The sequence below is a fragment of the Gopherus flavomarginatus genome, chromosome 2, assembly GCF_025201925.1.
Source record: "Gopherus flavomarginatus isolate rGopFla2 chromosome 2, rGopFla2.mat.asm, whole genome shotgun sequence".
Taxonomy (NCBI): domain Eukaryota; kingdom Metazoa; phylum Chordata; order Testudines; family Testudinidae; genus Gopherus; species Gopherus flavomarginatus.
The window spans coordinates 69,008,034-69,032,810 of NC_066618.1; the positions used below are offsets into that span (position 1 = coordinate 69,008,034).

At 38.5% G+C, this 24,777-nt stretch overlaps 1 protein-coding gene across 6 annotated transcripts in view; it reads right to left on the minus strand.

Moving 5' to 3' along the window:
* Positions 1-24,777, minus strand: part of TBC1D5 (TBC1 domain family member 5) — a 512,051-nt gene that overhangs the window by 186,001 nt on the left and 301,273 nt on the right. For all 6 annotated transcript variants that reach the window (XM_050938356.1, XM_050938354.1, XM_050938355.1 and 3 more), the window contains 3 exons: positions 24,471-24,521; positions 24,307-24,376; positions 13,591-13,763 (listed from right to left, as the gene is read on the minus strand). In XM_050938356.1, coding sequence (XP_050794313.1) covers positions 13,591-13,763; positions 24,307-24,376; positions 24,471-24,521 — 294 coding nt within the window. The remainder of the gene's footprint in view (positions 1-13,590; positions 13,764-24,306; positions 24,377-24,470; positions 24,522-24,777) is intronic.

The window sequence follows — 24,777 nt, forward strand, 5'->3', positions numbered from 1 at the left end:
AAAAAAGACCAAGGAGTCTTCTCTGGATGATTTAGGATCAAACACATACCCTTTCTCCTTTTGTTTTCAGAAGTAAAATCTGTGCAATCCAACTCATTCTTTCCTATTTAAATACTTTGCTTTTTCTTAGAATATAAATATACAACTATTAGTGACACATTGCACATGTTGGAATTGACAGAATAAAATCACTAAACTTTTAAAGTTTATGTATTGATCACAGAGAACAATCCCAGTTAAATTACCATAAACCTCAACATCACAACAACTGCTAATCCAGCTAATAGGAATTAAGGGACATAGAAGATACATAATAAGCATCTGGGGGATATGGAATTTATCCCATGAGTGTAGTAAAGAGCTTGTAATTTAAGAGTGCCAAAGCCCAAGTGCATCATGAAGGTCTTTCCTCACAAGTGACATTAATTGCATATCCCACAGATGCTTATTATGTATTCTATTTATATCACGGAAAAGAAATATATTAATTTAAAATGTAAAGGTTTAATACCATTTAAGTGTAATGCAACACAGCTGCTTTGTGACATCACAGGGCATGCTGAAAACTGCAGCACAGAGCTATCATGTAAAAGTGTATTTTAAACACAGAAGACATTAGGGCATGTGTTTCAGTGGGACAGCTGCACCCCTCAAATGAATAGTGAAGCATGATGCACGACTAAATGCTTTCATATGCTGGATGTGACATTGCCTCAAAATGAAAGTTGTCCTCACTAGTGTAACTGAAATAATAAAATGGAGAATTAAAATTCCTTTTAAAAGAATTTATTTTTAAAGAAGTGACTCCACAGATTAAATACGCTGAATAACATCTAGAATTGAAAAAGTCATCAAAGGTCCCATTATCCTTTCTAGTGTTCAGTGTATATTGCACACACTACTTGGATATGACATTGTCGTCGACATTTCTAGAAATTAACAGTTTTCTATGCCTGCAAAATTTCTGTTGTAACCATCCACCTTTTCTGTTGTCTGTTGTCTGATTGGGTCATTGTGAATGTTACAATGTTACAATGAATGAGTCATCAAAGGTCAGGAAAATATCAGGGCTGCCCAGGGGGGTGGGCAAGTGGGGCAATTTGCAGGGGCCCCCACGAGAATATAGTATTCTATAATATTGCAATTTTTTTTATGGAAGGGGCCCCCGAAATTGCTTTGCTCCAGACCCCCAGAATCCTCTGGGCAACCCTGGAAAACATCTGGCCCCCTTCACTTACCCGGTCCTACTGTAGACTGAACTGGTTCATTGAACTATGTTTGTGGCTTTTGCTCTTAGAATATGGCTCCGCACGTTAACATTTCCTAAGATGCTTTTGAAAATTCTTGATCCAGCACACATCAGCAACAGAAAAGATACTCAAGGTGAAAGATCTTGAGCCTCAGCTTTGCAAGAACAAAAGCTTTTTCATTCAAGTTTGTACAACTCCTGCGGATGTTGAGAAAGGGATCTGTCACAAGTTCAGTGAAAGTTAATGTAACGCACCCATTCTAAATGTTAGCACAAATTTATGATACTGCTTTCAGAACAGGGTTCTTCTCGCGCTCTCAGTGTTCACAATGATGTGTGATTATTCCACTCACCAATATGCAATGCAAAAAATATTAACTGACTGCAGTCATAACAGTCTTCCTACTGGGCTCTATATTATGGAATTATAATTTGTCAGTTTATTAGCTATTAAGATTACAGTACTCACTTATCTTATTTATTGGTTCACTCTTATAATAAGGCTAAAGTATCATTTACAAGAGCTCTGCTCTTTATTTTTCAACTTCTGAATTTTCCTAGATTCATACAAGTTAGAAATGAAACAGACCTATTGAGTGATCTAGTGCACTCATCAACCAGTGCAGCATGTTTCCCTCTGCATTTACTTGTGTTTTTTCCAGTCTATTCTTAAATGTTTCATATGATGAACTTTCATCAATTCCCTTGGGAGACTATTCCACAGTCTAACAGATCTTATAGTCAGGAAGTTTTTTCTAACTTGATAGTTGAACCTAACTTTTCCCTCATTTTCTAATTTAATACAATTACTCCTGATTATGTGCCTGATGCTGCAGTGAGTGAAACTCCTCTGACGTGAGGAGCACCTTCAATGCCTAGTTTAGTTAATGGAGGGTTGAGGGCACTCAGCACCAATGCAGTTTTGGGCTCATGTACTATCCTGAATATTTTCTCTCCCTCCTTGATGTTTACACCTTTCTAACATTTGTGCTATGTCACTGCTTAGCATTCACATACTATTCTTTCCAGTCAATTCAATGAGCTTCTAATGATTTTTATTTTCTTTGCAGAACTCCCTCCACTTTTCCATTCTTCCCCACCTCATCTCAGAAGGGGAGATATAGGGTGACCAGACGGCAAATGTGAAAAACTGAGATGGAGAGTGGGGGGTAATAGGAACCTATATCAGAAAAAGACCCAAAAATCGGGACTGTCCCTATAAAATCAGGACATCTGGTCACCCTAGGAGATATACACATTTGGTTCAAGCACAGGGAGAATGCACTATCCATGAAAGGGAGGAGTGTGCTGGGGGGGAGCCCATGCCTGAAACCTCCCACAGCTCAATATCTGGACCAGAACCTTGGACCGGAGAAGGGGATGAACTGTTCTCAGGGAAAGCAGAATGCATGCCCCAAAATGCTGGAGCTGACTGGCCCCCATGCTCCCTGTTCCAACCATTTAAACTTTTCCTCAGATTGCAGGAGCGCTTTGCTTCTTCAGCTGCTTTGATCTCTCTTCCAATAAGCCTAGTCTGTGAGCTGCATTTCCAGGATGTTGTAGGTGTGAACAATTTCCTGTTTTGGAGATCAGGAAGGAATTTTTTCATACTGGGCCAAATTGGCTGACATATGGAGGGGTTTTTACCTTCCTTGCAGCATTGCGAAGGCATGATTGGAGTAAAGAAGACTAGGATTTAAAAGTCTAATACTAAGAGCTAATACAGGAATCTGCAGTTTGTCGCAGCTGATGGTTGGCGTCTAGTGAGGAAACAAACGAAACAGGTAAATGAGACTCAGCATTTTCACTGGGGGACCCTGTGCTTGTAAGGAGAAGGGGAGACCTGAAGTCTTCATAGACCAAAGTCCCCCTTAGTACTCTTTACCAACCCCACAGGGATGGGAAAATATGTGGACTCAAAAGTGAGCTGAGGCCTGGAGGGTAGGCCAAAGGGTCTATCCAGGGTTATTGGTTATATGGATGAAGGTCTGTAACCTGGCACTAGACCTAGTTAAATGCCTGATATTTGAGATGGGTGGGCATAAACGTCCCCTCCTCACTGTTACATTACTAAAGTTGCAGCCTACCACTTAAAATCCAAGAGTCTGTTTTTCTCCTGCATGTCCTTTCTGGTAACGTGATGCTCACAACTGAAAGAAATACTTCAGCTCTTTTTGCACCAGAAATGTGATTCTGAAGCTGTGACGCTTCTAAGTATGCAGCCTGAAACTGTTTAGACCTTTTTTGTTCTTATTACAGAGCAAATTCATTAGACACACAAGGTGGATGAGGAATTATCATCTCACCTACCTTGTTTCTGTAATATCCTGGTACCAACATGGCTACAACAACACTGCATAGAGCAAACTCACATCTGATTTGCTATCCACTGACATCTAGAGTTCAGATAATCTCCTTGAGGAAGTAATGTTTATTAGGAAAGCTTACTTCACTGTTAGGAAGTTTAATGACCAAAAAATATTCACACATGTCCTTTCTAAAGTATTGTACTGTAGTACAAAATACCACATAATTTCTGCTCAGGGAAGACCAGTCACATAGGGAGAAAATAGTCTCTCTGATAAGCGGGCCCTAAGGCCATTACACAGGTCAGAACCAATACCTTAGACTTTCCCTGGAAGTTAACCGTGAGATCATAGAACACTGATGTCATATTCTCACAGCAAGAAACACCACTAACATGGGCCACCACATTCTGCATTAGTTTAAGCTTCTGAATGGACTTACAGCTCAGCCCCACATATCGTGCACTGCAGTCAGTCTGCCCTAGGACTAAAGACAGGAACAAATTTCCCCAGCAAAAAAGAAAAGATTGCAATCTTTTGGACAGACTGACTCAAATGGAAAATCAGAGACTATGAGACCTGTTATTTGATAATTTGAAAACAGTTGAGTATCTAAGCAGACCTTCACACTGTGATAATAAATGATGGACATGTACCTGAAATCAAGAAGGCTATACCATTTCTGATTGCTTTCTCAAAGCCACCATAATAACAGTGTTTTCAGTATCTAACCTAAACAACATTAACATCTCCACTGGATAATATCATATGAAAGTTAGTCCAAGTGTTGCACAATGTTTTGATATATGTTTGGACCACATTCTTTGAGCTGAGTGTGCCCTCATCTTAGTGCCAGACACTTGTCTATTATAATTTCTCTAGATGGTATGTTAGTGGGATTCACTGCATTATGGGTCTTTCTGAACTCCATTATTCCAGACAGCAAAGGATCAATGGGGATAGAAAGACTATTTCTTGTTCCCCTGGTCAGGTCCAACTAGAGGATTTCCATACATGATATTATCATTCTTAATAACTGACGGAGATATATGATCATTCCCAGGAGTTAAAGGAGGTATCAGATGTAGAAAATGATTCCTTTGAGCCTCACTTTGTGAGAGATTCCCAGGAAAGAATTAAGATGGGGATGGTTTTGGTGGATAGGCCTTCATGATGCCTCTCAATCTGAGTTAACCTTGCTCCTTTCCTATTTGATACTTGTTTCCACAGCAATGACTAAGACCGATTGTTCTGGGTGACCTAAATTCCCACGCAAACAACACTTCTGGGCTACTTTCTAATTACTTGGCCACCAGGACACATACGGGAACTTCTGGCTTTGCACACAGCAGGCTATCTTCTGGATCTGTATTTCTGAGTATGGTTTTGAGAACCTCATCATGAATATAATGAAGTCAGAAGCACCAATGCCATTTGGGACAAAAGTTAGTAATTTCATTGGCCCACCATCTTGATAACAGTTTGATTTTAAATGGCTCTGAAGATGAGTACTGTTTTAACAGATCATTCTGTCAATAGTCTTTGAAAGATACAATGGTTTGCTGCCCTTGATCATCAATACAATTGCTTCTTAAGGCCCTCTGCCTCAGGGCAATGGAGTAATATGCTTCCTGCAAGAAGTACTGCATAACAAATGGGCAGTCAAATTCTGTTTCCAGATGATTCTATAAGTTCCAAGCTTTATAGATAGCTTTGGATAAGTGAATTGTGAAGGAAAATTTACCATGCCAGTGGCAGATGTCTCAATTGAATAATACCTATCGTAACATTAAACACTATCATGTCTTGTGGAAATGCACGAAGTGAAGAACGTTTTCTTTGCTTTCATCATAACATCCATAAAGTCCTGGTCATTGGAGCTGTTCAGTGTGGTGAATAACCTGGTTAACTGGATGTCTTCACTATGTTACAGATTTATGTATTTCACATACTTTTCTAAGGAACTTGTAGATAAAATCAACCTTATCTGAGCCAAGCTGTTTGTCCATGCTCCATGGGTGCAGAGTTGTATGATGAGAATACATAATTTTAAATTCTTCAGTCTCTAAATTGTGTTGGCAGATATTGCCATACTATTTCTCCTTTGTGCAGTTCTAGCCCTAAATCCACCAGCACGATTTTCATGCAAACCCATGTTTTATTAGAAAGAATAAAGGATATCAGAGACACATCTTTTAGTCTTCAAAAGTATTGGTCTTTATCTAAGGATTGATAGCAGGATACAAAAGTGATTGTCCATTCCTGTGTGGTATACATGGTGCTGACACGAACTTGGAGCCCTATACACACGGAGAATTATTTTCCCAACAGTCATTCAAGCTCTACTGGCTTTTTTACTACTCATTTTTATCCTAAGTTTTCTAGACTATAATTCCCTCTCTTGAAAGAAAGAAAATAACAGGAGTCAGAGCAAGCAGCAATGATTGATCTAAGCAGTTGAAATGCACAAATATACAGTAAGGTTAACAAAGGACAAGTATATATTTGATTCATGTAAACAACGCTTCATGAATTCACTGTAACGATTCTCTCCCTTTACTGTTCCATCTTTATAACTGTTGATTAGCTTAAATCTTCATATTACAGTAAATTGAACCTGTGGCAGCCTTCCACATCTCTCGGAATATTAAATTCATCCTACAAGCCCATGCGTCAGAAGCTATTCATTCCCCATAAATCTACTGGATTACAATGCTTAGATATGCTTCATAGTGCCAAGTTTGTTTTTAAAAACATTATGACAAAAGCCAAAATGGAAGCTTTCTTGCTATGCTTCTTTCTCAAATAACAGACTTTTCCCTGTACTTCAAACGGGAAGCACACCACCTGCATCAAGGAACAATATAATGACAAATCTGCATTCCATCCTCACAGCCACCCAGTACTACTCATTATCATCTCAGCACATAATTATGTAGCAAGAGAATAAAAGACAGATGAACACTTTCCACTCCTCACCCAATCTTTCATTCTCTTTATAATGTAGGCTTCTAACATTGCAGACGCTACAGTAGGAAATCTTAAGTCTAAATGCATACAGTTTGTGAAGGTGAGGGAAAGAGGATATAAGCTCAAATGTATCAGACTATCATTTCCAGTCTAATACACAACAGCACAAGAAAATGTAAAAGAACAGAAGGCACTGTTTCAATCAAAAGAATTGCAAACTTTTGGAGAAGCCCAAGACGCAGTGAGGATATCAATCATTTAAGAAAACTAAAAGCAGGTAGTATGGGTTTAAAAACAAAGAAATGAATCTTACAGAACTAACTGGCATTTATTTGTTGCCCCAATAAGGTATTTAACTGTGATGCTTCAGGAATTACTCACATTTATTTGCATAAAACAAAAATTAGTTACATCTACTGATCGTGAGGAACCATATGACAAGAACAGATAAACAACCTCTATTTCAAATAGTGAAAAGCTACTCAGACAGTCCCTCCCACATCAAAATAAAACAGCTTTCCAAATGACCTGCAGACGACTTCTCACCTTAACATTTACTTCTGCATTTGTAACTTCCTTACTACTACTGTTTTGCTATTCAAAAGATGATTGACAGAACAAGTCTATAAACTCTTAGGTATTAAAGTTAATATCTGATCCAACCCCACCCCAAAAAAAACAAAAACAAAAACAAAACCGATCTTAGATCCCTGTGAACTACACTTACACATGGTTTAATCTGTGGTATTGGCAGAGGATTATGAATTTTCCTAGAAAGACATGTGGGCATAATTAGCATAAACTCATTCTACAGGTAGGTCAGACTAGTGATTATAAAGTACTGAATATGCTTTCCAAAAGCTTCCCTTTTACATGCAATGCTCTGCCTAATTCAAATAATAAAACATTACAGGACAAATTCAACCCAAGAAGTCCATGAAAGTTGTATTTACTTAACGTAGGCCAGAATTTAGTCCCAAATACTTAGAAGTGTGATTTTTCCTTTGCTGGACAAAAGTTTGCATTTGCTTAGTTTTTACTATACCATTATTTGATTTTTATATGTTAATTTGTTTCAGTATCAACAGGCAGATTAGATGGCTTCTCTATTAACTGAAGAGTGAATCAAATTTGTTTTTACTGTAACTGCTGTCCAGCTAATTGATCATTGTGGATTAAAACTATAGAGCTAACATAATTGGTTTGCACTATGCCATAGACTATTTCTCTCCTTTTTGGAGGGGAAGTATGAAGGGCATAGGTAAAAATCAAGGTGTTCTGGCTTTTCCTTGAAGAGGAGTGATGCCTGTGGTTACATTTTCAGGACACCATCAAAGTTATCTCCTAATGTGATGACTAGCCCCTCCAGTGTTGCACACTGCTAATTTTTTTCCTAGATGAAGTAATACATATATTCCTTTACTGTATTAATGAAATTCTTTCATTTCATTTCTCCCTTCCAAGAGTGATACAGTTAGGGGAAAGAATTCTGGCTTGTACTGAGGTGGCATGAGGGAGAAAGAGAAACAGGTGGAAGCCCTACAGCAGAGCTCATAAGCAAAGCAGCTAACAAAAATAGTAGTGGAGCTGCACAGCTGCTGTTGTCTTTTCTGTAACACAATCTTTCTAATGCTACCTACTGATCTATGCTAATGACTGGTGTCAAAAGTTACCCTATAAACTTGCTACTACTACGCTCGAACAAAAATATTTTTTGCTACCACGTGGCTATACTGGAATATAATTCTAATATCAACCTACAGTGCCTGAATCTGAACCTCACACTGCAGTGCCAACAACAAGCTATCCTAGCTATCTGACTCATCTTCATAAAGTGGAACCATGGGGGGAGCAAAGACATTGACACATACTGTTCTAAGGAGAGCTTTTTCTGTGCTCAGACAAAACTGTCATGAAATATTTATAAAAAACTCTACAAAAGCTTTATATTCGTACGGATGTGCTTATACAGAATTTGTTTAACCAATATGATATTGGTATATAATCTGCCTTCAGTGTTATGATGAAGCAGTTTCCAAGTATAAGCCAATGGTGTCAATTTTCTCATAAAGAAACTTTTACACTCAGGACATGTGGCACTGTGTTTGTGTGTATTATTTTTTATGAACCCATATGATAAACATTAATATCACCTGATGGCAGTTACTGCATGCAGATTCTTGAGAATTTCACTCAGTTCAATATTAATATATGTAATTCATTCTGAAACCCTTATTACATAAAACAACTAGTTGTAAAAATATTATGTGGTAATATCTTTTTTAATTTATTCATGAAATTTTAAATGAAATGTAAAATAATCCTCTAGTACAAATTACTTTAAATGGAAGAAAATGCCTTAAAAACCTTGTCTTTTTAAAAATTTCCTTTCTCAAGTTGAGAATACAGCCTGGCTTTAAGCTGACACTGGAAACACTGCCTGTATAAGAAGCAACAGAATGGTTTTGCAATAATTATTTTGCACTTTAACATGAATTAGATGTAAGGGTCAGAGAAATTAACATTTAAATACCATTTAATCTAGGACATTAATCATCGTTAACCCATCTAATTCTACAGTTAAACTGAATATTCAGTCTGTCAACCTCTCTAAGTATCTAATCCTTCTATTCAGATTTAAGCTTTAAAAAAAAAATTTATGGGACGTTTATTGTCTGGAAGCCTGTCATTGAACTACCAATGTAATCAATTTACAGTTTTATTTAAATATATTTTTGTACATTTTACATTCCAACTAAAAAATAGTCAAACGAGACATAACAGACAGATTCATTTATTTTGCATTGCATACTCAATGTGTAAAATCAACATGAACGTTAAAAAACCTTATCCAGACACATACTATTTAAAGCGTTAAAAACCCCAGAGACACGGGAAATAACTCATGAGGTTAATAAAGAGTTAAATAGCCTTTCACTTTTATTTTGCTCATTCAAACCCAGCCCATGTTGGTAGTCGCTGAAAAATTATCTGAAGGATGCACAGCGGCCTACTATATATTAAAAGAATTGGTGGTCAAATTTCACATAGTAGACACGTGTCCATATTAAAACGACCACATCTGGCACCTGTTTTGGGCATCCAAGAGATAAAAGACTAAATGGATATGAAAAGTAAACTAGCTTATCACACCTAATGGTGTTTTCTTTTTGGCCAGCATAGATTCTCAATGGCAGGGTACAGGAATACAGGTCCCAATGTCGTGGATTTAAAAATAAAAATAAAAAAAAAATTAGTCTCCTGGGCCCCTCTTTCTAATAGCCAAATTCTCTGTATATTTAATACAATCCAAAGAAATATCACTATTCTGGCTACAAGATGAATACAGTAACTCCTCGCTTAACGTTGTAGTTATGTTCCTGAAAAATTTGACTTTAAGTGAAATAAAATTAAGCAAATCCAATTTCCCCATAAGAATTAATGTAAATGAGGAGATTAGGTTCCAGGGAAATTTTTTTCACAAGACAAAAATCTAAATGTTTTTATCTATCTATCTATCTATATTTATATATATATATATATATATATATACACACACACACACACACACACACACAGAGTGTAAGTGTTAAAAAAAACAATTAAATACTGTACACAGAAATGATGATTGTGAAGCTTGGTTAAGGTGGTAAAGTTACAGGGGGGAAGAGGGTGGGATACTTCCCAGGAATGCCTTACTGCTAAATGATGAACTAGCACTGGACTGAGCCCTCAAGGGTTAACACATTGTTGTTAATGTAGCCTCACATTCTACAAGGCAGCATGAATGGAGGGAGGGGAGACAGCATGGCAGACAGAGACTGAGACACAAATCTTGTGGGGGGAGGGGGGAGAGAGAGATGCGCATTGCCCCTTTAAGTATGCTAACACAACTCTAAGTACTTGCCTTTAAAAAAAATCAGGAAGTTGAGACAGCAGTTGCGGCCAACAAGTTCTCTCCGTTCTGAGCCCTGTCCTGTCCCCACCCTGCTCTATATGGAGAAGGGGTAAGCGGGGGGCAGAAGTAGGGGGGAGGGGGATACCCTGACATGAGCCCCTCACTTTCCCCCTCCCTTGCACAACAAGCAGGAGGCTTCCGGGAGCAGCTCCAAGGCAGAAGACAGGAGCAGCACATGGCAGTGGGGGGAGGGACAGCTGAACTGCTGGCAATTGGTAGCCTGCTGGGCAGCTGCTGCACAAGGAACTTAGGGGAGCTGATGGGGGGCTGCCAGTCCACCCTAGTTCTAAGCTGCAATGGGCTGCTCTTCCTGCAAGCAGTGGACAAAGCAGGCAGCTGCCAAACAACGCTATAAGGGAGCATTGTGCAACCTTAAACAAGCATGTTTGATCACCAACATAACAATGAAACGAGGTTAACCGGGACGACTTTAAGTGAGGAGTTACTGTACAGTGAATTACGAATGTTTCTATCCTTCTACTTTTACCCCTTCAATTTGAATGAGACCACAAGCACACACAACCCACTAGTGAACTTTTCCTCCCATAAATTGTTTTCATTACTGTGATGTAATTCGTCCTAAAGATATCATAGAGCTTGTAATGCAAGGTCAGATATCTCTGGTCCCTCATTCAGCAAGCCATATGGTATGGACAAACATAGATATTGTTGATTGCTGTCTCAAATAAAACTAGCACTAAATAAAGAAATCATCAAGCAGAACATTCAGATGCTTGATCTGAACCACCAAAATTATTAGTCATACCACAAGTACTGTACTGATTTAGTGCTCAAGTATACAGTTTTTTTTTAAAGGAGGTAACCAAGTCATATTTCTGAATATTAGCCACACAAGCAAGAAACTTTTGAAAATTAGTATAAAAACATACACAAAATCCTGACCCAGCGACTAGACTCCTGATCAGAACAAGTTTCTCTGTCATTACAAATAGAAGAATGACTGCTGCTAAATGTAAAATGTTAAAAGCAAATATATGAAGTTATATAAATTATAAACAAATATTTACCACTTCACCTACAATTGAAAGTATGAAAATTTAAAGACGTTGTATTTGTAAAGAGACCTACAGCCTGCCGAACTCAGTCTAACTGGCTATCCCAAATCCATTACTTATTACAAACCTTTCACTCTGCTGTTTATCTTACCTCCTTCCTCTTGCTCCTGCACCATTTTAGTAGAATATTCCCAGGGTTGTGCATTGTGAGGTTTAAATTACGGTTAAATACTAAACCAAACCAAACCTTCTTTGTTAGTAAACACTTTTTGCAACTAATTTAATCAAAGTGCTCTCATGAGCCCTTGATGTAGTTACCTTACTTAAGCTGGAAATGTAAAGCAACTATTACTAATAGTTAAAATGACTAGAAATGTCTCCTCTAGTTCAAAAACCATTAACTGTAACACAAAATTTGGCATCTGAAGCAGTGAACTTGTGCACAACTGGAAACCATTATTCAGAAAAATACCTATCTGACAGCACTAGAGGCAAGAATAATTACAATATGCTCACATTATTTTTCCTCACTTTTTCCAAGTACTTCACACTGAATTAGAAATTCGTAATGGAAATGACCTGCTAGAAAATCTAGTCCACTACCTTGCCAATGCTGGTTTGTTCTCTATGATACATATTTTAGAGCTTTGCCCAGCCTAGGTTAAAAGTGTCCTAACTGATGGGCTTTCACTGCTTCTATTGATAATTTTACAGCTTAATACCTCCCTGTCAAGAAAGTTTTCTTGATACTCTCTGAAGCTTTCCTCGTTTTAAGTTTCATCCCACAAGCATAAAGTCTCCACCCTTTCTACCTCTGTGTGTGTCACCTGAGAACACATTGTTCTATTATTGTTGCCATATCGTACCACAAAATCACGTCTACTTTGCCTTCCATGTTTACTCCCCACCAATACTGAGTTTCAGGTTTTGCCTTCCCAGTGTATATCTGTGTTATGGATTAGTTTTGTCCCAGCATATCAGTTTGTATTCTTCCAAGTTGTTTCTTATTTTTCTTTTTATCCATATTTCTAAACTCTCAAGGTATGTGAGCATTATTTTTCTGTCCTCATTGATGCTTATACCACTTTTCAATTTAATATGATTTGTGAAGTTCAGTAAAGAACTGTCTGCCTCTTCTTCCAGATCTTTAGTGAAATTATTAAATAAAATGAGACCCATACGGTATCCCAACTAGATAATCTGCCCTGTCCCCAATTTTAACACCTTGTCATTTATCTTTCCTTGTTTGCAGCCCCTTCACATAATTTTTAATTTATGTGATAGGGTTCACATCACAGCCCACTTAGCTTAACTTTGCAAGATTATGAAGGAGATTGTATCAAAGACTTTACTAAAGTCTAAATATATTCATACCATGTTACAAAATTAGTAGATGAAGGTAATTTTATAAAAAACAACCAGGTGTGATAAAATGTGTTCTTTATAAACCTAAGCTATTTATTGTTCTCAGTTCCATTATCCTCTAGATCTTAAATGAGTACATCTCATAATATGCCTTCCATTTTACTATAGATTCAAGATAGACTTCATCTTTAAAGATCACAATATAACCTTAACATTTGTATAAAACACAGATAGTCTACCAACCTTGATAAATCTGCAATATTCAGATCAAAGGAAACAACACGACAAAGCCCAACTTAAGGTAAAATTGTTAGTCCGCGTTACTTACAACATATTCTCTTATGGCAACTGTATACATAGGTTCCCAACTGTCCCATGTATACTGAACTGAACTTCTGCATTTTAGAAAACTGAAGATGGGTGACATTAGAAAAGTCTTTTTCTAGAAATTCCAACTCAAAAATATTTCAAAGAAATACTTCAGAAAACTGTTGTACAAAAATACTTCAGAATACTTCCAGGCATACAATAAAGCATTTTCCATTTATGAAGTGTGGTTAGCAGAATAAGCACACGCACACAAAGCTAAGTAGTGCTTTTTCTTAATTATATTTCCCTTTATTCTAGAAGACATTAATGTTTTAAAACAAGTGGGGCAAATATTCCCTATTTTAAGAAAAACAAATTGCAAGCAATTAAAGTAAAGAAAGCATTATAAACACTTACAGTCCATAAATCTGTGGAGCAATTTCTAGCCTGTTCAGATGCATGTACAGCTCAATATCATGTTTCTTCAGCAGGTGATCCTGTATCTGGTTTACTTTAGTTACAATAGCAATAGATGGACCTAAATCCTGTGGCCTCGCAAATGGTATAGGCGTCATCATTGCATCTTTCTCCTAAAGACAGAAAAACAATCAGGAAATGAATTATTATTTTTTAATTATTGAATGAATTATTATTTTTTAATTATTGAATGAATTATTATTATTTAAAAAAATTAAAACACTTTGCATGAAACGTCAGTATAGATGTACATGAGAAATAATTACGTTCCCGTAATCACTGACTTCTGAAGTAAACATCTCAAGAAATCACCTTACTCAAGCTCAGAGTTCTGTGGTAGCAGGAGTGCCTCAGGACAACCTGTTGTAGGCACCTGCCCCTCACTTCAAGTTAACTTCGTTCTATTGGTCAATATGCTCCCTTGTTGGTAAAGCGTAAAAATGTCATCATAATGACAGAATCACAAGTCTGTGCAGATTTCCTACTCTCAGGCACTAAAAAGTCCAGTAATAAATAAATGGAAAAAATGTAATAAAGCAAACTTTTTTTTTTAAAGAAACAAAGTGAATGTGCTTGGACCAGTCTTCTTATAAAGGTATGTTTTTTTTAAAAAAGAGAAAACTCAGGTGAAGTAACATGCCAACCTAAACTGTTAAACTTTTAAAATTAACAGATATGGTGAATAAGATACCACACTGAAAAAAAAAATAAGTGGGAAAACACAAAAATAAGAGAAATTGTGAAAACAATATCAGGGGTTGGAGAAAGTGATCACAAGACTCCAGAAAGGTTACAGCTTAATACTAAATCCTGATTCTGGCAAAGCATAGGACAAATCAAAGTCCTAGATTTTAATGAAAATTTGCAGGAAAAAAAAAACATGTAATTGCTTTCAAAATATCTTTAATGGAAATAAATCCAAAGCTCACTGCCACAGAAAACTGAGACCCCAGTCCTGTACACGCTCATGCACATGCTGAACTTTAAGTACTGTGAGTAGTCTCACAAATAAAAGTCTTTTATATCCTTAAGTATTTGTAGGATCCAGGCTTTGTTCTGCCCAGAATGGGCTTTGACATGGTCTTTGAATTGCTGGCCCACCAGACTGTTATAATGAGAGCAGTAAGGCAGCTATTTAAGACACGATGCTCTTGGAGACAGTGGAATCTATTAAGTTAACGTAAAATGAAACAAAAACCTGGGTAGACATTGTAAAAGCTTTAGTCTGACCCAGAAAAAAGCATAGGAACCTTTTTGACATCAAGCCTACAAAGGGATTTCCACAGCAGGATGATTAAACTGTAACTGACACCACCAGCTTATTCCTGAGAAAAGTAAGGTGTGTGTCACAGAGGCTTGCAGCTCAGTCACTCTGCAAAGTGAGGCAAATGGCTTTCACTGTATGAAATATGAACTCCCAGGAATTGAGTTACTAAAAGGGAACCATTCATCAGATTAGGAGCATTGTATTACCCCGTAACAATGTAGCAGTCCCTTATTAACCTCATGGCCACGGACTAGCTACAGAGTATGCTCTTCATTACAGCTGGTTTGAATGGTTCTACTCATTTCTAAAGGAATGCTACAAGAAATGGTAGAATCTTTTATATGGTACAATTTTTTTTTAAACAGACACCCCCTTTATTATTATTTATTCTTATCATCACAGCATCCAGGAGCTCCAGTCATATACCAGGTCTTCACTGCACTAGGTGATGTACAGACACAGAACAAAACACCAGTCCCAGACTCCAAGCACTTACAGCCCCTATATAAGGCAAGAGGCGATGGATGGATACAGACAGCTGGAGGAATACAAGGAAACCAAGAGATAATATCATCCAAATGGACAAGACACAGACAGGGTGGGGAAAGGGGCATTACACTCAAGCAGAGTGAACTAGGTGATGGCAGCAAACAGCATGTCAGTTCACTGATTTTTTTGAAGATGTGTGTGTGGCTTTAGTTAGGAGGAAGAAGGGGCAAGGGAGGAGAGGCAGGTGTGGTGTGAATCTTAGGAGAAGAGTCTGAGAGACAAGAAGGGGAGATCTGGAGGAAATGACCAATCAGCACAGGGCAGAAAAAGTGAGAACACTCTACAGTTTTGACTTCCACATTGGCTCTTTCTGGTCTTACTGGCTGGAGTTCCCAGCTGGCTGCCCATCTACCAACCTGTACAGGAAATGGTGGGTGACAATGCCAAACTACCTACAGAGGGAGCCACCACCACCTTGGACTGCCTATCATGGATGGTCTTCTGTATATAAGAGATTGATTATTTTAGTCACATTATCTCTAAGTAATGGGAACGCCAGATCTCTGTAACATTCATTGCCCTTCTCTTCATCCCCAGTGGAGAGATACGTAGCCTCAGGAGAGTTTTCTGTCTCTTTTGTGCCTAAATAGAAATACAAACTGTTGCAGATCAGAGATAGAGTAGTATATTCTCACCATAGGTGAAGCTTGGGGCTTCAGTGGAGGCAATACATGGCTTGAGCTGCCAGTGTTCAGTATCACTAGGCTGGCATCTTGAAACACCAATGGAATCAAGTTTCAGAGTGGTAGCCGTGTTAGGGCTGGTCTACACTAGGGGAGGGGATCGATCTAAGAAACGCAACTTCAGCTACGTGAATAATGTAGCTGAAGTCAAAGTATCTTAGATCGAGTTACCTACCGTCCTCATGGCGCGGGATCGACGTCCGCGGCTCCCCCTGTCGACTCCGCTACCGCCGTTCGTGTTGGAGGCGTTCCGGAGTCGACAGAAGCACATTCGGGGATCGATATATCGCGTCTAGATGAGACACGATACATCAATCCCCGAGAAATCAATTGCTACCCACCAATACAGCCGGTAGTCTAGACGTCCCCTTAGTCTGCATCAGCAAAAAGAACAGGAGTACTTGTGGCACCTTAGAGACTAACAAATTTATTTGGGCATAAGCTTTCATGGGCTAAACCCCATTTCATCGGATGCATGCAGTGGAAAATACAAAAGGAAGATATATATACACAGAGAACATGAAAAATGGGTGTTGCCATACCAACTCTAACGAGACTAATCAATTAAGGTGAGCTATTATCAGCAGGAGAAAAAATACTCTGAAATAGGCCATTCTGATTATCACTACAAAACAGCTGACAAGAAAAGTGTGAGTAACAGTAGGGGGAAAATTAGCAGGGGGAAATAATTTTTACTTTGTGTAATGACCCATCCACTCCCAGTCTTTATTCAAGCCTAATTTAGTGGTGTCCAGTTTGCAAATTAATTCCAATTCTGCAGTTTCTCACTGGAGACTGTTTTTGAAGTTTTTTTGTTGGAGAACTGTGAATTTTAGGTCTGTAATTGAGTGACCAGGGAGGCTGAGGTGTTCTCCGACTGGTTTTTGAATGTTATAATTCTTGATGTCTGATTTGTGTCTATTTATTCTTTTGCATAGAGATTGTCTGGTTTGGCTAATGTACACAGCAGAGGGGCATTGCTGGCACATGATGGCATATATCACATTGGTAGATGTGCAGAGGTCAAATCAGACAGGAGCAAGCGGAATGGGAAGGGGCAGTGAGGAGCGATCAGTGGGTCGGGTCTTGGAGGAAAGAGATTGAGTGAGGGCAGGGCCTTGGAGCACAGCATGGATAGAGTAGGGGCAAGGCCATGGTCCAGGCTTGGGGGCCCCTTCTGCATGTGGGCTGGTACTATGGGGCCACCATAAACCCGATACTGCCTCATCCATGTGCAGAAAGGAGGATTCCTCCCCTGCATAAAGACAAAGGTGATCATAACCTACTGCTGTTTGGGGGTAGGGTGGGCTGAACACTCTCTTGGGCTGATGGAGAACAAGAATGACTGAGCCATAGCAGCACAGAGAGGAAGTGAGACAAGGAGAGAGTTTAGTAAGCATAACTGGCCACGCCTGAAAAGCCACAATAAGTATATGCTTTGAAGTGAGAAAGGAAGAGTGGGATACATGTCCTCACCCACAGCTAATCATAGGAAGACTCCTCCCTTGCTCACCATTCTCACTAGTCTTTCAGAAACAGGTCACCAGATTGGCCAGCTTTCTTTCTGCCCAGCTTGCCTTACTCCCCGGGGCATTATGCACCAAAAAAATCTGTGCCAAAAAATTAGAAATTCTGCATACAATATTTTAAAATTCTGAAAATGTTATATGTCAAAATAATGCTATATAATCACGCCAGGTTCAATTATTTTGGTAATTTATTTCAAACTACCTGTCAGCAAGTATGTCTGTAACAATACAGACACGCAAAATTTCCCCCGGGAGTAGAGAGTTAAAGAAACCCCGATAACAACCCAGTTCCTGTTTCTCTGCCCCCTTCCCCCACAGAGCCCAGCCGGGGGGCCAGACACCCAAAAGTTCTCCTCCCCAGAGCTCAACCATACCTCCCCCCTGAGACCAGATCCCCGCCCCTCCCGAGCCTACCTGCAGCACCCCCTTGCCCAGAAACCAGTATTTCCCCCCCACCCCCCAACCGCCCCAGAACCCAGGGATCCAGAGGGATAAACAGACTGATGCTTGGGTCCAGGATTGCACAGAATTTCCTGTGCACCGCCCTCTCCTTCCCTCAAGGCATGCTGGGAACTACAACTGCCAGGAACCCTCGAGCTCCCTATCTCCCAGAAGTGTCTTCATTGTGCAAGCTGGGCTCTGCTGAGTCCAGTGACCCCTAGTGGCGGATAGCAGCACTGCAACCCATTTTTGTGGGGGAAAGGAAATTCTGCGCACACATTAATTTCTGCAAAATTCTGCATTGCGCAGTGGTGCAGAATTCCCCCAGGAGTATTGCCTAGCTTTTTGTTTCTCCACTGCTCGTTTCCTCCTCCTGTTTGTGACCCTTTCTACTATTTCATTAGTTATATATTAAAATTAAAATGCCAAAAAAATGGAAAAGGAGTGTTTGTTTATTCTCTATGTATGAAATACAAGAAAAACAATATGAGAAATGCAGGAATACAAGAAAAACACTCACTTTCATTTGGTACAATACAGTAAGAATTCATGTCTGTCTTACTGACTTCCTGCACAAACATCTCCATTTACCTTTGAAACCATTTGTTTACCTCCTGTCTTTGTGTAAGGCATACTAAAATAGGTAGGCTATGGACAGAACACATCTATAATATGCACTAAACAAATAGGCTATATCTGCAGCTAGTGTAACATCAGTATAACCCATTAAAATCAATTGATACATGCCGGTTTACAATAGCTGAGGATCTGGCCTTTTCAGTCTAGTCACTGCATGCTCTCATACTATTGGAGACATTAAGACCTTGATTTTTAAAACTTCCTTTGATTACAGGCATAAATTATTACATTTAGATATCTAACTACTTGATTGCACCTCAAAACCGATACAACAGTTGGTTAACAAAATGCTATCATTTGTGCTCACAATTGACTGTAGGCACAAAACTGCGCCTGTGAAGTCAGAAAATAGGCTAAAGCACCCATACAAGTTTGGCTATCAGTATATCAAAATCAAGCTATAACAAGGTTCTGAGTATCAAAAGTCTATTTCAAATAATCAAGAATATTAAGGAAGTGTGCCAAAACTGAGAGTCATTCTTCACATGCACTTTCTGTGGACCTCGACATAATGTAACAGTGACATATTGCTGACTGAATACTTCATCACTGAGGCTAAGTGCATCAAATGGCATATGTTTTTAAGAGATATAAGTAGAGAGTATGCATCTAATTGCAGTACATCAGTATCCCAGCAATTAACCACAATGTTGGCTAATGGTTAATTTCTAATATCGAAGACATTAATCACACTAATAGCAATGCAGCATGTCTTACTCTGAAGAGCATGACAGAGTATTGGTATGACGGAACATGCATTTGACCATGTAGCAATACACTGACGATGCAGACATCCAGATTTGATGTGTTCCAGGCTGAATGAGAAAAATGTTTACAATATATTTGGTGTACTCCTTCCTCTAATCCAGCTAAGAAAATGACTATACATGTAGTCAAATCAAATTGTTCCAACATATTTATGACAATGTGTAAATCATATCAAACTGATGGGGAAGAACTGATTCCAACAAAAAGACACTGAAATTTAAAGCACCATCACCAGCCAAAACGGTCACTGGCAATGAACATATCATATCTGTCTCAGAAGTAGAAAAGACAGGTTGACAGTATACTGTTGCGTTGAACTCCATACTCTATTTTTATGTTAGCTTGCCAACCCCAACAAATAAGCTCCATGAAATGAAAACTGATGTAATGAACATTTTTCAGAAAACATTTCATGCAAGCCAGGATTCAACTATCTTTTGTTAACCTGAATCACAAACACTAATTCCCAAATAGAGAGTAGTTGCACCATAAAAGACAAATAGGCAGATAGTACAGGGAGTCCAGAAATGTGCAATATGCCATGCAGAAGATATAAGAACAAATATGAATATCTATAGGAGCCAAATACAATGGCAACATTTTAGATCAAGCATGAGGAAGAACATCTCCAAAACCTTGCCACATAAACAAATATGCCCTAAAGTGACACGAACTCAGATGGTTGATATAAATGTATAATTACACATCAGTGTAATTAATGCATATGTGTGTTAGGAAAAAAGCAATATAGCAGTAGAAAGGCTAGGACAACATACACATACAAAACACAGACAGATTTCTCTCATTAACCACTAGGGAATGCAGTAGCTGAAGAAGCTCCTCTAATGGCAATTGGGAGTAATGGAACCAACTGTTAGAGGCTATAAAATTTAACACGTATCACATAGCACATGCTTCTTCTACCTCATTTGTGAAGTTTCAAACTTTATTACATGGCCAACCCTCAAAGTAATTATTGTAAAAGACAAAGGGTTGTTAAAGATTATACATGTTTTATAAAAACACAAAACCATATGCAATTAGATATTAATCCATATGCTCTGTATTGCTAATTATTTACACCAGCGTCATGGAAAAGGCAATGTAAACCTTTACCTTCTACCTAAGCACTGTAAATCTCTAGATTGACTTAGCTAGTTTCAATGTAAAATTCAAGCTCAAACTTCACTAGTTTTACTAAGAAGTTGGAACAATTTAAATGTTTAATAAGCTGAGTTCTGAACAGTTGGTGACGAAAGACACATCTCACAGCATCATTTAGAATAAAAATGACTATGTAATGAGTTCATGAAATGTATAACAAGAGTTTTACCTGAATTACAGGCAATTATTTAAAATTCCATTAAGTACATACCTTATTGGCCCCAGCTAACTGAGGCCAAAATGTTTATACCAGGTACCTAGAGATATGCACTTAAGGCTATATTGAGGCATCTAAATAAAAAGAGTTGCTTTCATGGGAGCTGTGGGAGAACACCACCCTTTTTTACTTGCCTAAATACAGGTTTAAGTGCACACAATCAGGCACCCAGAAAACTACAGTTTGGTCTGACAAATTCATGAACTTCTGATATTCTTTTTGAGATCAGGAGAAAACTGAAGTGCAGCAAGTGAACTCAAACCTGAAGGTCTCTTAGGAAGTAATTTATTAATGAGTCTGGGTCATACACAGCATGACTACATTTCACATAATGTCTTTCATACAAACTGTCCCAAAACACTCCAGGGAGTTAAAACATATAATCAGGTAAGAAAGAAATTAAGAGCCAAATGTACAGGGGAAAAAATACCTTAGATTTGAAAGAGTGTCCATGAGCTAGGAAAATACAGGAATTTTGTTGCATAATGAGGATGAGAAAGGAGGCCAGTGCTGCATGAGCAAAGGGTGCTTGGGTAAAAGTACAGAAAGACAAGCTACAATAGGTAAACTGGAGAGAATCTATCAAGGGCCTGGCATTGTTTTAACTAAATTTTGAAATAAATAAGAAACTTAATGGAGTAGAGCAGGGGTCAGCACTTTCAAAAGCGGTGTGCCGAGTCTTCATTTATTCACTCTGATTTAAGGTTTCATGTGCCAGTAATACATTTTAACGTTTTTAGAAAGTCTCTTTCTATAAGTCTATAATATATAACTAAACTATTGTTGTATGTAAACTAAATAAGGCTTTTAAAATATTTAAGAAGCTTGATTTAAAATTAAATTAAAATGCAGAGACCCCCCCAGCCTGGTGGCCAGGACCCTGGCAGTGAGAGTGCCACTGAAAATCAGCTCACGTGCTGCCTTTGGCACCCATGCCATAGGTTACCTACCCCTGGAGTAGAGTAATGAACTAATATAGCCTGGCTTTATGCATGTGATTAAAATATGCAGAAAACTTAAGTCTAAGTCTAAAGAGCAGAAACCGGGGAAGAAGAGGTAACAAAGAATTCAATAGTTAAGAAGAGAGGACATGAAGGCACAGATCAGGAGTGAAGCAAAGGTGGAATTCAGGCAAAGATACACTTGCAGTGTTGTGGAGGTGGAGATAAGTAGCTGTGGATGAGAGAGTTGAGGGAAGAAGAGAAGGAGACTGCAGTGTTATTAAGTTACCAAGAGTGAAGACAAATAGGAAATCCGAGTTGAGGCGGGAAAAGGAGATGATTCAGTTTGGCTGAGTACGATCTTCTTGTCCAAGTGTAATATTTCAACTTTGGAAACATTTATCAAAAGGATATTTTCATGAAGCCATGAGGACACTTGGTCAAGGTGAACAGGGAGGCGTTATTAAAGGTGCTAGAGCAAATCTTTCAGAAAACATCCAGTCTGTTGTTTTCCATTTGTTATACATTATTTTTTAAATTTTCACAGCTGCCTTCACTGCCCTTCTAAACCAGAAAGCCTTATTAATCAGTATGGCCTTTTTCCTCAATTGTGGCTTTTTGGGAATCTAGTAAGGTGTTTTTAAATGACTCCCAATGATCATTCACATTTTTCTGATTAAAATTCTTCCTCACAATTGATTTGGCTCCTAATGGTTTTCAGTTTTGTGAAATTGGAGCTATTAAAGCACAGGTATATATGTAACAACTCTTGATTTTATTCTGCTTGCATATTATAAATGTGATCAAGTCATGATCACTTGTACCTAAACAACAATTAATTTTTAGTTTTGTGATCAATTCCTCTTTATCTGCTAGGATAAGGTCTAATGACCGCACTGCACCTTTAAGTGGGGGAGGGGAAATATCTGGCTGGCTTAGTGAAGAGGAACAGTTGTCTATGGGTGGGTGGGGAGGGGAGAGATCAGAAGCTGCTGCAAAAGCAAGGAATGGGTCAGGCATTGTGACACTGATTTATCCCCTGAGACCAGAAGGGCAGAAGGATTTAAAAAGGGGGCAAGCCCAAGTGTCCTGTTCCATAGAGCATCCATCCTCCATGCCCTTTAGGTGGCAAAATACCAGGTCTGGTCAGGACCTGCTGTGAAGATTGTGCTAGCCACCTCTTTTTAGGAGAGCTGGGAAGGAATTTTTCCCTCATCATCAGATTGGCCTAGGTGGAGTGGAGATTTTTTCGCCTTCCCCACATTGGGTTCAGGGAGGGATTTGTTGATGTGAGGCATGAAGGGAGTTAGGCTAATATGTCACAACTCAATATGTAAGTGTGGAACGACTGTCCAGTGCAGGTTCTTCACAGGGAAGGTATATACAGTCACTGGATAAATGGCTTGATAAAGGACAGACGAGGTGTTGGTTAAAGGAACAGAAGAGGGCAGCGGTGTGCGGGATTCCTATGAATGGTATGGCAGGGAGCCCACCCCGCTTTCTTATGGCCCACCTTAACCCTCCTATGTGGAGGGAGGTGGATAGGAAGGTCCCAGAAATGGATTGGCTCAGGGACCTGGATGGAAAAAGACAGGGAGCTGGCAGAAGTTATTGAATGAAGTTGAGTTTACTGGCACTGTGCACTTTTACCTGTCAGGCAGTCCTAAACATCTAATAATAAAGTTGCTGCCTGATTAAAATCATATTCAGTGTATCCTGCCTTCCTTTTGCTACAGCCGGACAATAAAGAATTCCCTCGTGTGGGCTGCAACACTTCTTGAGTTACAAAATTGTCATATATAATGTTTAAAAATTCCACAGATATTTTAGTACTGGCAGCAGGAGATCTCCAGCATATGTCACTCTAAGTGAAGTCTCCTATGATCACACAGCTTTTTTCCCTGGACACATTGTAGATAGGTCTGTAAGCAGGCAATCATCCTGTTCTCAATGTTTTTTAGTGGTCTGTTAGGACACGGATCCATAAGCATTCAAATTTCTTCTGAGTAATCAAAGACTCAAAACAGGTAATGTCAATTCTCATCATAGAGTGCCACTCCCCATCCTGTTTTGCACACTCTATTCTTCCTAAATAGGTGAACACATCATCATCATTAGGGGGAGGTCAGGGCAACAACTGTATGCAAGACAGAAGTCTCTGCCCAGAACAAACTCAAGACAAACATCTGCTTTACTCTACATAATGATTACCATGATTGAACATCAAATTGTAAACAGAATTACAATTACAATATTCTCTTTCAATCTACACAAGCAGTCAACTAGACAACTTTCTACAAGTGAGGCAACCAACAAGGATACTCAGGAAACCCACAAGGAATTTATTTTTTATTTAATTAAGAAGATGACTGTTACTTTCAACTTATTTCATTTTGCTGTGTTAAAGCATATTCACTTGCAAGTACTATAAATATATATATTTTACAACAATATTTACCTTCTGACCGTCATGTTCAAAAGTTGAAAACCAATGTTCCGCAGTTTTCATAAGATGTGTGAACATTGCACTGAGGGGGAAAAAATGGAAAATTGATGTTAGATAATACATTGCCCACAGAAGTAAAGGAAATGTAAAGACAACAGGAAGTTGTTAAAACTTACTAGGCATCATGTTCCAGATATTCAGGGTTCAAAAGAGCTTTCATTTCCTCACTGAAACAGCCAAGAATGAACAATCAAAATTTGAATATTTATTTTTGGTCACTGTTCCTCATGTACTATTATGTACTTATAAGCCAACTTGGTATAAAGTGCAAATGAGAAAAACTAGTCTTTTTTTTAATTAAAAAGAGTAACTCCATTGAACAAATGAAGTCGTTCCTTTCTATAAAGATCAAAAACAAATTAGCTGCCCTGTCTGAGCTACAATGAAGTAACCATCTAATTATTCCAAATAACAAATTACTGA